The 14,208-nt window shown below is 44.5% G+C and overlaps 1 protein-coding gene across 1 annotated transcript; it reads right to left on the reverse strand.

The window, feature by feature from the left end:
* Positions 1 to 12,614: 12,614 nt before the first annotated feature.
* Positions 12,615 to 13,316, reverse strand: LOC114203522 (large ribosomal subunit protein uL16-like). Its single transcript, XM_028096885.2, has one exon. The coding sequence runs from the start codon at positions 13,314 to 13,316 to the stop codon at positions 12,615 to 12,617; it is 702 nt and encodes a 233-aa protein (XP_027952686.2).
* Between the last annotated feature and the right edge of the window lie 892 nt (positions 13,317 to 14,208).

A 14,208-nucleotide genomic window follows, 5' to 3' on the forward strand; every position in this document is an offset into this window, starting at 1 on the left:
AAAGGGAGGAAGAAATGACCTTTGTCCACATTTCATTTAGCTGGACGAAGAATTAAAATTTACATAAGACAGACTAATAGGAGAAAAACCCCAAGTTTTATCATGTGCACAGAGTGTTGCTTCGGCAGCACATATACTAAACCTGGAGCAATATTACAGGCACAGAGAGGCCCGATGATAGGATTGAGACCTAAAGAAATAAATAAGACAGGCAGTTTTTATACTGTTTAGACAGACAATAAATCTGTGAGGAAATCATAGGACAAAGAAAACGTAACTTTGGGGGGCCCCTGGGTGCCTCAGATGGTTAAGCGCCTGCCTTCAGCTCAGGTCACGGTCCCAGGTTCTGGGATCGAGCCCCATGTCTGCCTCCCAGCCCAGTGGGAATCTGCTTCTCCCTCTGCCTCTCCCCTTCCTTGTGCTCTGTCTGTCTCTCCCGCAAATGAATAAATAAAATAAAATAAAAAAGAAAACTTAACTTTGGGAGCTTCAATCAGTAAGGAATTTTTTTTCTTTTAAAGATTTATATATTTATTTGACAGAGACCCAGCGAGAGAGGGAACACAAGCAGGGGGAGCGAGAGAGGGAGAAACAGGCTTCCCGCTGAGCAGGGAGCCCGATGTGGGGCTGGATCCCAGGACCCTGGGATCATGACCTGAGTCGAAGGTGGATGCCCAACGACTGAGCCACCCAGGTGTCCCTCTTAAGTAACTTTTGTTCAAAATAATCAATACGCCAAAGTGGCACTTTTTTTTAAAGATTTTTTATTTATTTATTTGACAGACAGATAGACAGAGGAGCACAAGCAGAGGGAATGACAGAGGGGGAGGGAGAAGCAGGCTCTGCACCGAGCAGGGAGCCCGATGCGGGACTCGATCCCAGGACCCTGGGATCATGACCTGAGCCGAAAGCAGACGCTCAACCATCTGAGCCACCCAGGCGCCCCAAAGTGGCACATTTTGAGGCAGCCTGCCTTTGGCCCCCGCAGTGGGGTTCTGGTGAGAATTCTTTTCTGGAATTGCAGATGGTGGCCTTCTTGTGTCCTCACAAGGCCGTTCCTCTGTGTGTGTGTGTGTGTGTGTGTGTGTGTGTGTGTGTGTGTGTGTGTGTGTATACTCCCGGTTTCTCTTCCTCCTCCTCTTCTTTTTTTAATAAGATTTTACTCATTTAATTATTTAGAGCATGAACAAGGGGAGGGGCAGAGGAGGAGGGAGAGAGAGAATCCCAAGCGGACTGCACTGAGCAGAGCCCAAGGTGGGGCTCGATCCCATGACCCTGAGATCATGATCTGAGCCAAAATCAAGTCCGTCGCTTAACTGACTCAGTCACCCAGGTGCCCCCTGTCTCTTACTCTTCTTACAAGGACATCAGTCCTGTTGGATTAGGGCTCTACCCTTATAATCTCATTTAACCTTACTTACCTCTTGAAAGGTCTTTTCTGCAAATATAGTACATTGGGAGTTAGGGCTTCAACATATTAATTTGAGGATGACACAGTTCAGTCCACACGAGTTATAAATGTGTGTGTGTATGGCAAATATTTCTATTTATTTCTCTTTTTTTAAAGATTTATTTATTTATTTGAGAGAGAGAGGGAGAAGCCGACTGCCTGCCGAGCGGAGAGCCGGAGGTGGGACTCAGTCCCAAGACCCTGAGATCATGACCTGAGCCGAAGGCAGATGCTTAACCAACTGAGCCACCCAGGCATCCAATAATCATTAACTTTCTAGCAGAGTATTTAAGTTACAGGGTATCAAGGAGAAGGGTGAACATCACCCAAAGACTTTGCATCATCTTATCAGGAAACAGCATGTTTTCGGTTGTATGCAGGATAGTTGTATTATGTTAGGCAGAAGTGTGACTTTGCCATTTTGCCTTATTTGGAGATTAAATGTGGTTTAAGATGTATTTGGGTGCCAAGGTGACAAGGGTTGTTTCCAGTTTAGGGCTATAGCTGACAGTGTTGTGACATTCGTGTATATTTTTCCTGGTGTAGATAAGTATATATAAGTATATACACACATGTATTTATAAGCATTTCTGGGTAGTGGAATTGATGATTTATAGCGTATGAATACTTTTAGCTTCAAAATATACTGTAAAACATTTTGTTTCAAAATGGTTTTTCAAATTTATATTCCTATTAACAGTTGATATGAAGTAGTTATTACATCCTTATCTATACTTGGCACCATCGCGGTTTTAAATTTAGCTATTCTTGGGAGTATATAAGTATATTTCATAGTGTTTGCAACTGGCATTTCTTTGTTGGTGTCAATAAAATTGGGCATTTGCATTTCTTTTGTGAAATGTCTGCTTAGCTCTTTTGCCCATTTTTCGTTTGACTTATTGATTTATATTAGTTCTTTATGTCTTCATGAACAGAAGATCTTAATGCAGTCCAATTTATCAATCTTTTCCTTTTCTTTCTTCTTTTTTTTTTCAGATTTTATTTATTTATTTGACAGAGAGAGACACAGTGAGAGAAGGAACACAAGCAGGGGGAGAGGGAGACGGAGAAGCAGGCTTCCCACCGAGCAGGGAGCCCGACGCCGGGCTCCATCCCAGGACCCTGGGATCATGACCTGAGCCGAAGGCAGACGCTTAATGACTGAGCCACCCAGGCACCCCACAATCCCATTTTTTAATTAAAAAAATTAATTGAAGTATAGTTAACACACAATGTTAATCCTTTGCCTATATTTTTAAAGATTTTTTTTCAGTAATCTCTACACCCAACATGGGGCTCGAACTTACGACCCTGTGATCAAAGGTCGTGCTCCACTGACTGAGCCAGCCAGACGCCCCTCCTTTGTCTGTTTTTGAATTGTTTATTTCCTTGTAGTTGAATTTTAGGAGTTCCCTATATTCTGAATCCCTTAGCTATGATTTGTAAGTATTTTCTCCCATTCTGTGGGTTGCCTTTTTACTCTGCTGATATTGTCTTCTGGTGTACAAATTTTTAAATTTTTACAATTTTAGAATTTTATTTTTTAAAGATTTTCTTTATTTGAGAGAGAGAGCGAGAGAGAGAGAGAGAGAGAGAGAGAGAGAGAGAGAGCATGCATGAGCAGGGGCGAGGGGTAGAGGAAGAGGGAGAAGCGGACTTCCCTCTGAGCAGGGAGCCGCATGTGAAACTTGATCCCAGGATCATGACCTAAACTGAAGGCGGACACTTAACTGACTGAGCCAACCAAGCTCCCCTCAATTTGAGAATTTTGAACTGAAGTCCAATTTGTTTATATATATATATTTACATTTTTTAATTTTAATTTTAATTTTAAATTTAATTTGAGAGAGAGAGTGCAGGGATACAGAGAGAGATCACAAGCAGGGAAGAGAGGAAGAAGCAGGCTCCCACCGAGCAGGGAGCCCGATGCGGGGCTCGGTCCCAGGACTCTGGTATCATGACCTGAGCTGAAGGCAGACGCTGAAACTACTGAGCCAACCAGATGCCCCTCAATTTGTTTATATTTTGTTGCTGTCGTCTGTGACTTTGGTGTCATAGCCAAGAAATCACTACCCAATTGCAATGTCATGAAAAATGTTTTCTTCTAGGAGTTTTATGTTTTTAGGTCTTGCATTTAGGTCTTTGATTCATTTTCAGTTAATTTTCATATGTGGCATTAGGTACGCTTCCAACTTCATGCAATTATATTGTTTTTTAAAAATTTTATAGTGTTGCTTTCTCCATTTAGATCTATGAAATACCTGGAATTGATTTTTGTGTATGGTGTGAGGTAGAAGTCTAATTTTATTATTTTTCATATGGGGATAAACAAATGTCCTATACTGGCTAATGAGATTATTTTCCCATTTTTCTTCAGTGCTACCTTTATTGAGTCTCCATATGCATGTAGTTTATTCAGTTTCACTGGTCTACTTACCTACTTGTGTGCAGGGCTACACTATATTAATTGTTATAACTATAATAAATATTGATATTTAATAGAGTAAGTTCACATATTTTATTCTTTTAAACCAGTATCTAGGCTAGTTTTTGGCTCGTGTTATTGACTCAAAGTCCATCACATAAATATGGAGTCAATTTGTCAAACTTTAAAAAATATTTTAAGTATATATTTGGAATTACAGAGAATGCGTAGAAATTTGGAGGATATTTACATATTTCAAATATTGAATTTTGTAATACAGCAAAGATTTACCTCTCTCGTCTTCTTAAATTTTTTAAATTAAAATATAGTTTTCTCTGTAGACATGTTATTTTTCTTTGTTACATCTACTTCTAGGTCCTTGAGATTCTTTTGATGCTATTGTACATCATATTCTTTTGCCACACTTTATTTTCTTCTCTTCTAAGTTGAAATATGATAGAATTTTATATATTGATTTTTGATCTAGCAACCTTGCTAATTTTTTAAAACTCTAGTAATTTCTCTGTAGACTTTTTTTATATATATTTTTTAAAGATTTTATTTATTTATTTGAGAGAGAGAATGAGAGAGAGAGAGAGAAAGCATGAGAGGGGGGAGGGTCAGAGGGAGAAGCAGACTCCCTGCGGAGCAGGGAGCCCGATGCGGGACTCGATCCCGGGATTCCAGGATCATGACCTGAGCCGAAGGCAGTCGCTTAACCAACTGAGCCACCCAGGCGCCCTATATTTTTATTTTTTAATGTTATGTTAATCACCATACATCATTAGTTTTTGATGTAGTGTTCCATGATTCATTGTTTGTGCATAACACCCAGTGCTCCACGCAGAACGTGCCCTCTTTAATACCCATCACCAGGCTAACCCATCCCCCCAACCCCCTCCCCTCTAGAAACCTGTTTGTTTTTCGGAATCCACCGTCTCTCATGGTTCGTCTCCCCCTCCAACTTACTCCCCTTCATTCTTCCCCTCCTGCTATCTTCTTTTTTTTTTCTTAACATATACTGCATTATATCTGTAGACTTTTTTAGGTACATAATTATCATGCAAATAATCATAGTTTTTTCCTTTTTCAAATTCGTATGCCTTGTAATTTTGTGTGCGTGTGTCATTATTGTACTTGCTAGGATTTCCAATACAATACTAAACAGGAGTGGGAATCATGGGCAGCTACAAATTATTCTCAGTCTAAAAGGGAAAGCTTTTAATGTTTTACCATTAAGTATTATATTTGCCATGGCTCAGACTTACACTTTGATTAAGAGGCATGCCTATTTGTAGCAGAAGAACGCCCTGTTCTCGGCCCACTCGGTCTAGAAATGCAGTGCAAGTAGGCCATGGAAATTCATGAAAATCCTTCAAATGCCCCACCCCTATTCTTGCGGTGGCCCCTGTGGCCTGTAGAGAGGGAGGGGAAGGGGGAGGGGAGGAATTCCCGCTAATGCTTTGTTTACAGATGGGTCTCATGGGGCAATCGGCCTTTGGGGACCGCAGTGGCTCTTCAGCCTCACACTGACACCATCTGGATGGAACAGGAATGAACCGTCGCAGCCAGTGGCTTGGACTTCGAGCAGTTGGGTTGGTGATTACGCAAAAGCCCTGGCCATTAACCCTTTGTGCGGACAACTGGACTGCTCTAAAGTGCTCTACCCTATGGCTCGGACAATGAGAACCCAAGGGGGTGGATATTTAGCAATAAGCCCTAGTGGGGTCGGAATATGTGGAAAGAGGGGTGCCTGGCTGACTCATTTGGTGGATCATGAGACTCTTGTCCTCAGGGTGGGGAGTTTGAGACCCATGTTGGGTGTAGTGGAGATTACTTAAAACGTATTTAAAAAAATTAAAAAATATATATGTGGAAAGACTTTTGGGTTCACTTGCAAGAGCCTGAAGCAGTCGTCACTGTCTTCCCATGTGTAAGGCACTGACACCCCCTGGCAATCAGGAAGCTACTGCCCCAGTTCTGGTACAAGTCCTAGCAGCTGACCCTGCAGTAGATATACCATATCGGGTGCACAGAAAGAGCGCCCCTGAGGTGTTTGAGTGGGATGGCATTTTGCCAAGGATGCTGGCTTGCTCTTGAAATACAGTCACTTGGTTCATGAAGTAACAGTATGCTCTGTGAGTTCGGAACAACACCCAAGGCAATTGCCAAAGGAGTGTGGGTCCATCCGCCACAGTTTCCAACCAGTGAGTGGTTGGCAAATTGATCATAGGGGCCCCCTCCCTCTGAGATTTCATTTATTTCTTTGACAGAGAGTGGAAGAAAGAGCAAAAGAAAGCACAAAGGGGAGAGCAGCAGAGGGAGCGGCAGAAGCATGCTCCCCACTGAGCAGGGAGCCTGAGGCAGGGCTAGATCCCAGGACCCCAGGATGGAGACCCAAACTGAAGGCAGACGCTCAATCAACTGAGCCACCCAGGCACTCCCTGAATGAAGGTTCTAAATCTGCCCTGGTTTGTGTAGACACTGCATCTGGTTGAACCCAAGCTTTTCCCGGTCACGGTGCAAACCAGGTTGCCACGATTAAGGAATTAGAGAAGCTGGGTACCGAGATCTCCCACTCAATAGACAGTATTTCGGAGGTCACGTTTCAAAGGTCGTGATAACACAAGACTGGGCAAAAGAACATGGCACTGAATGGAGGTTTCATCTCCCCTATACCCTGCAAGCAGCAGGATTGGTAGAAAGGAAAAATAGAAGATTAAAGCAGCACGTTGCATTATTAACAAGTAAAACCACTTTGGCTGGGTGGACTAAGGTACTGCCCCAGGTTTTAATACTTTTGAATACTTTGGAATGATCAACCAGTAGGGCTTCTTGCTCTATATGCCAGACTGGGGACTCCTGCTGAGACACTCAGTGTCATAAAAGTAAAAAAATCCTGGGAAACAGCCAATGCCCCAACACTTACTGTGGATCAGTGTGCTATGCTGCTGAGAACACCAAGCCCCATTGTCCCTGAAAAAGGAATTATCCACTAGGGTTTGCAATGGGATGTCCCACCAGGGTGGGTGAGTTACTTTTCACCCCTGGGTGAGGGGAACTACTTAATCTCACTGGGATCCTGTTGTATTGCTACAAGCTGCACCTGTTGAAATGCACTCTACCTAGAATGGAATATGCAGGGGATGAAGAGGGGAGGGGTGAGGGTAGGGGGGTCCTCATCTGGCATATCTCACCCCTACTCCATCTCCTCACACCTGACTGTGTTGTCTCCCCCCAGGTAACAAGTATTGTATGAACAACCAGGTCAAGCTCCTAAAGCTGCCAGCCTCCTTCTCCTCAAGGTCAGGCAGGCACATTCTGTTTTCACTGGTACAATTGACTTCCATCTTTGTCCCTCTCCATGGGCCTGGAGAAAAATGTAGCACACATAGAAGTCCTTAATATATTGACCCAACAAGTCTTAAATGGCAAAGCCTGTATTTACTGGATACTGAAATGTCTTGAATGAGATGAACTGTCCCCCAAAATAGGATGTCCTTGGACATTGCTAAGGCCTGGCAAGGATTATCCAAAGAGAATGTTGTGTGGTTGGACCTGATGCGTCTGCTAATGTATTATTTTTTATTAAATCACATGGGGGGGGGCACCTGGGTAGCTCAGTCAGGTAAGCATCTGCCTTTGGCTCAGCTCATGATCCCAGGGTCCTGGGATTGAGCCCCATGTCTGGACTCCCGGCAAGGGGGAGCCTGCTTCTCCCTCTCCCTCTGCCGGCCTCCCCCACTGCTTGTGCTCTCTCTCTCTCTCTCTGTCGAATAACTAAAATCTTTCTAAAAAAAAAAAAAATTAAGAGCCTGTCACACAAGAAGTAGTGTGTTAGAGGAAATCACGTGAGAGGATGTGATCGCTGGTTGACCTGTGACCCAGCCCTGGGCAATTGGAGGCTCCTCATCCCCTCCCATATCCTTGGAATGTAAATTCTGTCCACGGTTCCCACCGTGGGAGCCATTCCGAAGGACGCAGCCTTGAGAGAGCGAGGTTTCGTTGAGACCATCTGGACGGCCTTCAGGCCTCTCTGTAACTTTGGCCTGAATCCACTTAAGGCCTCTCGATTACTTTGAAGATTCTGGCAGGCAGATTCAGAGATCCATTCACCGTGTGGTTGCCCAAAGCCAGGCTCATTAATGAGTTCCCATGCTTATTAAATCTGCCATCTACTAATCTGGGGTTGTGGGCCTCTTCTGTCTTTCATTGGCCTCAGTGTGGGAGCCAATTTCAGATTTCACTGGGGAAAGTCATGAGGTTACAACCAACAGGGTAGAAGGCAAGGGAGGTTTTTTTGTACTTTTCCCCCATGAACGTCAAGTATTTATTTAAAAGGTCCTAGTTCATACCTGGAATATTTTTGGAGCTCTTATTTACTGCTGCTAAATAACAATAATGCCTTATTCAATAAAGTGCACAGCAGGATGCGAGGTACTTTCAGGAATAGTATCACATTTGATTTTTGCCATCACCTTTAACTTAGAATGTGGTAACCATTGCTTTCAGGATCAGAAAGACTTGAACATGTTCATAGTCTGAGAGGAAAGAATGAGTCGAAAGGGTTTAGTGGAGGGGTGCCTGGGTGGCTCAGTTGGTTGAGCGACTGCCTTCGGCTCAGGTCATGATCCTGGAGTCCCGGGATCGAGTCCCGCATCGGGCTCCCTGCTCGGCAGGGAGTCTGCTTCTCCCTCTGACCCTCCTCCCTCTCGTGCTCTCTATCTCTCATTCTCTCTCTCTCAAATAAATAAATAAAATCTTTAAAAAAAAAAAAAAAGAAAGGGTTTAGTGGATTTTGACGGATGAAATCTGAGTTGAAGGGGATGAGCTCCTAAAAGGAGGGAGGATGAGCTTAACAAAACAAGGGATAGAAGCATAATATATTTATAACCTCCATGTATCTTTTTTATGTCAAGTACAAGAAGCCAGACACAAAGAGTCACGTATTTATGTAAAATGTCCAGAATCAGTAAATCCAAGGAGACAGAAAGACTGGGTTGCCAGGGGCTGGCAAGGGGGAAGGGAGAATGTTGCCTAATGGGAACCTGGTATCCTTTAGGGGTGATGGAACTATTTTGGAACTAAATAGAGGTGGTGGTTGCACAGCATAACGAATATACTAAATGCCACTGAAATTTTATTTATCTTACAAATTGTATGATTTTTAATTTTTTTTAGATTTTATTTGTAAGTAATCTCTATACCCAACACGGGGCTTGAACTCACATCCCTGAGATCAAGAGTCACATGCTCTACTGACAGAGCCAGCCTGTGGGCCCCAGGGTAGGCCTGGGCCAGATCACAGGGTGCAGGCAGCTGCGGATCGGAGCCCTTAGGCTCGGTTCCTGAGCACAGAAGTAGGCAGCAGGCCCAGGCCGCATCCCTGGGGCGAAATCGGTCCGGGGCACGGAGGAGTGGTCAGTTCTCCTGAAGCACCCAGAGGCCAAGGGAGGGCTGGAAGGGGTGTTATATTCAATGGATGGATGAAGCTAGGCCATTGGGCTGGGGGGACGGGGCAGGCAAGGGGTGGAGCCATAGCCCACCCTGAAAGAGGCGTGGGGGCCGGGCTGCCTGCAGCCTTCCCCAGCCTGGAGGGGAGCGCCCAGAGCACTGCTGAGTGGCAGGGCCCATGACCTTCACTGTCTTTGGGGAACTACTGATCATGGCAGCGGTCAGTAGTGGAAATGGGTTTGCCGAGTTCTGAACACTGTTCTGAGCTAGTGCTCGTGCCCAGAGCAAGGGTCTGGGGATGAACGCCATCTAGTAGATATAACCTGGATAAAGGTTGTTTTTGTTTTGTTTTGTTTTAAGATTATATTTATTTGACAGAGAGAGACATAGCAAGAGAGGGAACACAAGCAGGGGGAGTGGGAGAGGGAGAAGCAGGCTTCCTGCTGAGCAGGGAGCCCGATGTGGGGCTCGATCCCAGGACCCTGGGATCATGACCTGGGCTGAAGGCGGACGCTTAATGACTGAGCCACCCAGGCGCGCCCCTGGATAAAGCTTTTAATAAAACAAAACTATTCTGAATTATATTATGTTCAAAAGGAGCCCTGTCCTCACCTGTGAACTCGAGCCCGCCCCTGAGGCCTTAATATTGACAACCAAAAAGCCCTATTTCGTGGGTGCCTGGGTGGCTCAGTCCGTTAACCCTCCGACTCTTGATTTCCACTCAGGTCATGATTTTAGGGTTGTGAGATCGAGCCCCACATCAGGCTCTGCCCTGGGCGTCGAACCTGCTTAAGATTTTCTCTGCCCCTCCCTCCCGCTCTCTCTCTCTCTCTCTAAAACAAACGAATAGCCCTATTTTGTTTTACTCTTCTGTGATTTCTTAAAAACCTTTTTTTGCCACTTGTATTCAACTACCGTGGTATAGGGCATTTTAAAACTCATTTTGAGGGCGCCTGGGTGGCTCAGCTGTTTAAGCCACTGCCTTCCGCTCAGGTCGTGATCCTGGAGTCCCGGGATCGAGTCCCGCATCGGGCTCCCTGCTCAGCAGGGAGTCTGCTTCTCCCTCCGACCCTATCCCCTCTCATTTGCTCGGTCTCTCTCTCAAATAAATAAATAAAATTAAAAAAAAAACCTCATTTTGAGATTTTGTCAGGCATGTGGAAAGACAGCACAAGACAACCGAGGTAGAATGGCGACCCGGTTGTTAACTACACAATCCAGACTGTAAAGAACGGAATGAGACCCGCCGAGTACTCCTAGATCAGAAGAAAATTGAGGTATCAAATCACAAGTTCCATATGAGGTTGTATTGAAGCTGGGGGAGGGCCCGTATGAAACAGCTAGAAGAACAGAAAAAGAGTAGAGACAGGGGTTTGCAGTTTGAGATTTCCACTGTGAAATACCCCATATAACAGGGTCAGATCTTGGCCATAGGTGGGTGAAGGCCAGTGAGTTTCAGAAAGTTCAGAATCTCTAAGGTTTAGGTGTTAGATGGTTCATCCACACGAGCGGTGAAAATCACACCAATGTCAAAATCTGATGAGATCTGGGTAGAGATCAGAGCAGGGGTAGATAAGGATCTATACTTTCTTTATTGATGACTTTCCACACTCCCACTCAGGCTCCATCTTCCTGTCTCTGGTCCTTATGTCCACTGGTGTCATCTTCTTCCCTTCCCTTCCTTCCTTACCCAGGGTTCACGTGTCTGTTCCCTCTGGCAAAAAACCTAAATAACCCTGCTTCTCTCAGTCACACCCACCAGACAAAAACCGCCCCTCCAGGAGCATGATCAGGTTTGTAGAGAAAAGTCCAAAGGGGCTGGTTAGAGATAGACTGACAGATTGCAGGATGCACCAAACCCATTAGATTCTACATTCTCTGGACATTTCCACAGAGGTTAGTCATTTCTTCATTGTTTTTTCTTAAAGTCAATGAACGTACATTATATATAAAGACTTCAAATCCATAGTAAGGTAAAAAGAAACTGTTTAGAAACTCCTTTACACTCCCCTCATCCAGTTTACTCCACAGAATTAACAATCGTTCACATTTTCTTGCTTAACCTTCCAAAACTCCTCTATACGTGAGAATGGTGTCATACAAAATATTTCACAAGACAGTCCATGTATTTAACATATATCAAAATATGTTAGGAATGCCTTGGTGGCTCAGTCAGTGAAGCATCTGCCTTCGGCTCAGGTCATGATCTCAGGGTCCTAGGATCTAGCCCCACATCGGGCTCCCTGCTCTGCGGGGAGTCTGCTTCTCCCTCTGTCTGCCGCTCCCCCTGCTTGTGTTCTCTCTCTCTTTCCGACAAACAAATAAAATCTTTAAAAAAATATGTTAAATCTGGAAAACAATTTCCACTGAAGAACAAGGGGAATCTTCCTAAACCACATTTAAAAATTTCGAAATGGTGAAGAGGTAAAGTTTTGGAGACGGAGAAGGCACAAGAAATTTGAAATACTCTCACATTGGAATTTCAATAGAGAGCATTAGGAGTATATAAACACTACATATAAAACACAAACTGATACAGCCTAGAATATTTCCCAGGTTATAACTGAAAAGACAGCATTTGCAGCTGAAGGTGCAAGCACAAATTGAGGCTTAGTGCGGCGCCTGCGTGGCTCAGTTGGTTAAAGGACTGCCTTCAGCTCAGGTCATGATCCTGGGGTCCTGGGACTGAGCCCCATCTCAGGCTCCCTGCTCAGTGATGAGTCTGCTGAGAAGACTCTTCCTCTGCCCCTTTCCCCGGCATATGCTCTCACTCTATCTCTTAAATAAATAAAATCTTTAAAAAAATTTTTTAAAGATTATTTATTTATTTATTTATTTGACAGAGACACAGCGAGAGAGGGAACACAAGCAAGGGGAGCGGGAGTGGGAGATGCAGCCTTCCCACTGAGCAGGGAGCCCGATGCGGGGCTCGATCCTAGGACCCTGGAATCACCACCTGAGCCGAAGGCAGATGCTTAACGATGGAGCCACCCAGGCTCCCCAGTAAGTAAAATCTTCAAAAAAATTAAGGCTTAGACATTTAGGAACTGGTACTTGTTATTAGTATTATTTTTTTTAAAGATTTTATTTATTTGAGAGAAAGAGAGAGAGAGCACATGAGAGGGGGGAGGGTCAGAGGGAGAAGCAGACTCCCTGCTAAGCAGGGAGCCCGATGCAGGACTCGATCCTGGGACTCCAGGATCATGACCTGAGCCAAAGGTAGTGGCTTAACCAACTGAGCCACCCAGGCGCCCTTGTTATTATAATTTTTGCAAAAACTAGGATTTATTGGCTGGCGTGAATAAGGAGGGGGCAGTGCCGAGGTTCGCATGAGGACAGAGCCCGCCATCTGTCCAGGGGGGCAATAATTAGGGACGTTTTTGACCCACAGCCATCTGGGATGAGCAGCTTTTCAGCCACTATGTCTTCAAATTCATCCGCATTAAACTTAGTAAAGCCCCACTTCTTGGAAATGTGGATCTTCTGGCGGCCAGGGAACTTGCCCTTGGCCCTGTGTAGGGCCTCAATCACATGCTCCTTGTTCGACAGCTTTCTACAAATGGAGTTGATGACTTGGCCAATGTGGACCCTGGCCACTGTGCCCTGGGGCTTTCCAAAGGCACCCTGCATACCTGTCTGGAGCCTGTCAGCCCCAGCACAGGACAACATCTTGTTGATATGGATGCCGTGGAAGGGGTAGAGCCACACTCGGATGTGAAAAATATCTTTGCCACAGCTGTTCACCACATACTTGCGGGCACAAACTCGGGCAGTTTCCGTGGCTTCAGAGGAAGGCTGCTTATATTCATCTCGCACCATGTGGCCACATGGTGGGAACTCATTCACTTTTGCCTTCTCCCGCCCCAGGTCAAAGATGTGGATCTTGGCGTCAGGGGCACCTCTGCAGAAGGGAGACTTTGGATACGACTTGTTCCTATTGGTACTATTCTTACAATAGTGGTAACAGCTGGTGGGGACATGGCCCATGGAGACACCAGGATCTTCAGTGGCAGGAAGGAAAAGAGAAGAACTGGTACCATTTGATAAAATCACATTATTTCTATATATGTTATTTATTTATTTGAGAGAGAGAGAGAGAGAGAGCACAAGAGAGCAGGGTGAGGGGAAGAGGGAGCAGATTCCCCGCTAAGCAGGGATCCAGACTTGGGGCTTCATCCAGGACCCTGGGGTCATGACCTGAGCTGAAGGCAGACGCTTAAATGACTGAGCCACCCAGGCACCCCCAAAATCACATTATTTCCCAGCAGTTCAGTTTCCTCACTTATGGTTTAGAGTGATGATCGGGTGAGGTAATACACAAAAAATTGTAAATAAACATACATAAATAATATATAAAAATTCTATATACAGTCTAGTACTTTTCAAAATGTTGATGTTATGCTTCATTTTTTCCATCAACATGAGGTTCTGCCAATAGGTAACACAGAAAAGACAAGCCTCACAAATATTCAGCATCTAAGAAAAAAAAAAACAAAATTATTAATTCCATACTGCAATCAATAAACATCTACGGGCTGTAGTAGTATATTTGGTAATATGAGTACATGGTGAATGGTGTCATATCTGTGTATGCACATGCATTTTTGTATGTCGAGCAGAATAACAAAGAGGGCAGTTAGCGGTTCTTTGTGTCACTGGCTGAAACGTGAAAAGTTGTGTGGTTTTTTGGTTGTTTTAACATGTATTCTCACTTTATTAAATCTTACTATCCGCCCCTAGAGCTACCACAAATGCAGCAAATCCCTATTTGCATCGTTTTAGTAACACATCAAAGGAAACACTGTTCGCAAAACCACCCATGTATCTCCAAGCTTCAAGCTTCATCCAAGTAGCATGGATCCCTTAGGCCTCAGGCAGG

This window comes from Eumetopias jubatus, unplaced genomic scaffold (assembly GCF_037043125.1).
Source record: "Eumetopias jubatus isolate StellerSeaLion01/CBP00866 unplaced genomic scaffold, mEumJub1_p1.0 scaffold_8, whole genome shotgun sequence".
Taxonomy (NCBI): Eukaryota; Metazoa; Chordata; class Mammalia; order Carnivora; family Otariidae; genus Eumetopias; species Eumetopias jubatus.

What these genes read in the sequence shown, in the direction of transcription:
- LOC114203522 (XM_028096885.2), bottom strand. Translation starts at nt 13,316, where the DNA reads ATGGGCCATGTCCCCACCAGCTGTTACCACTATTGTAAGAATAGTACC.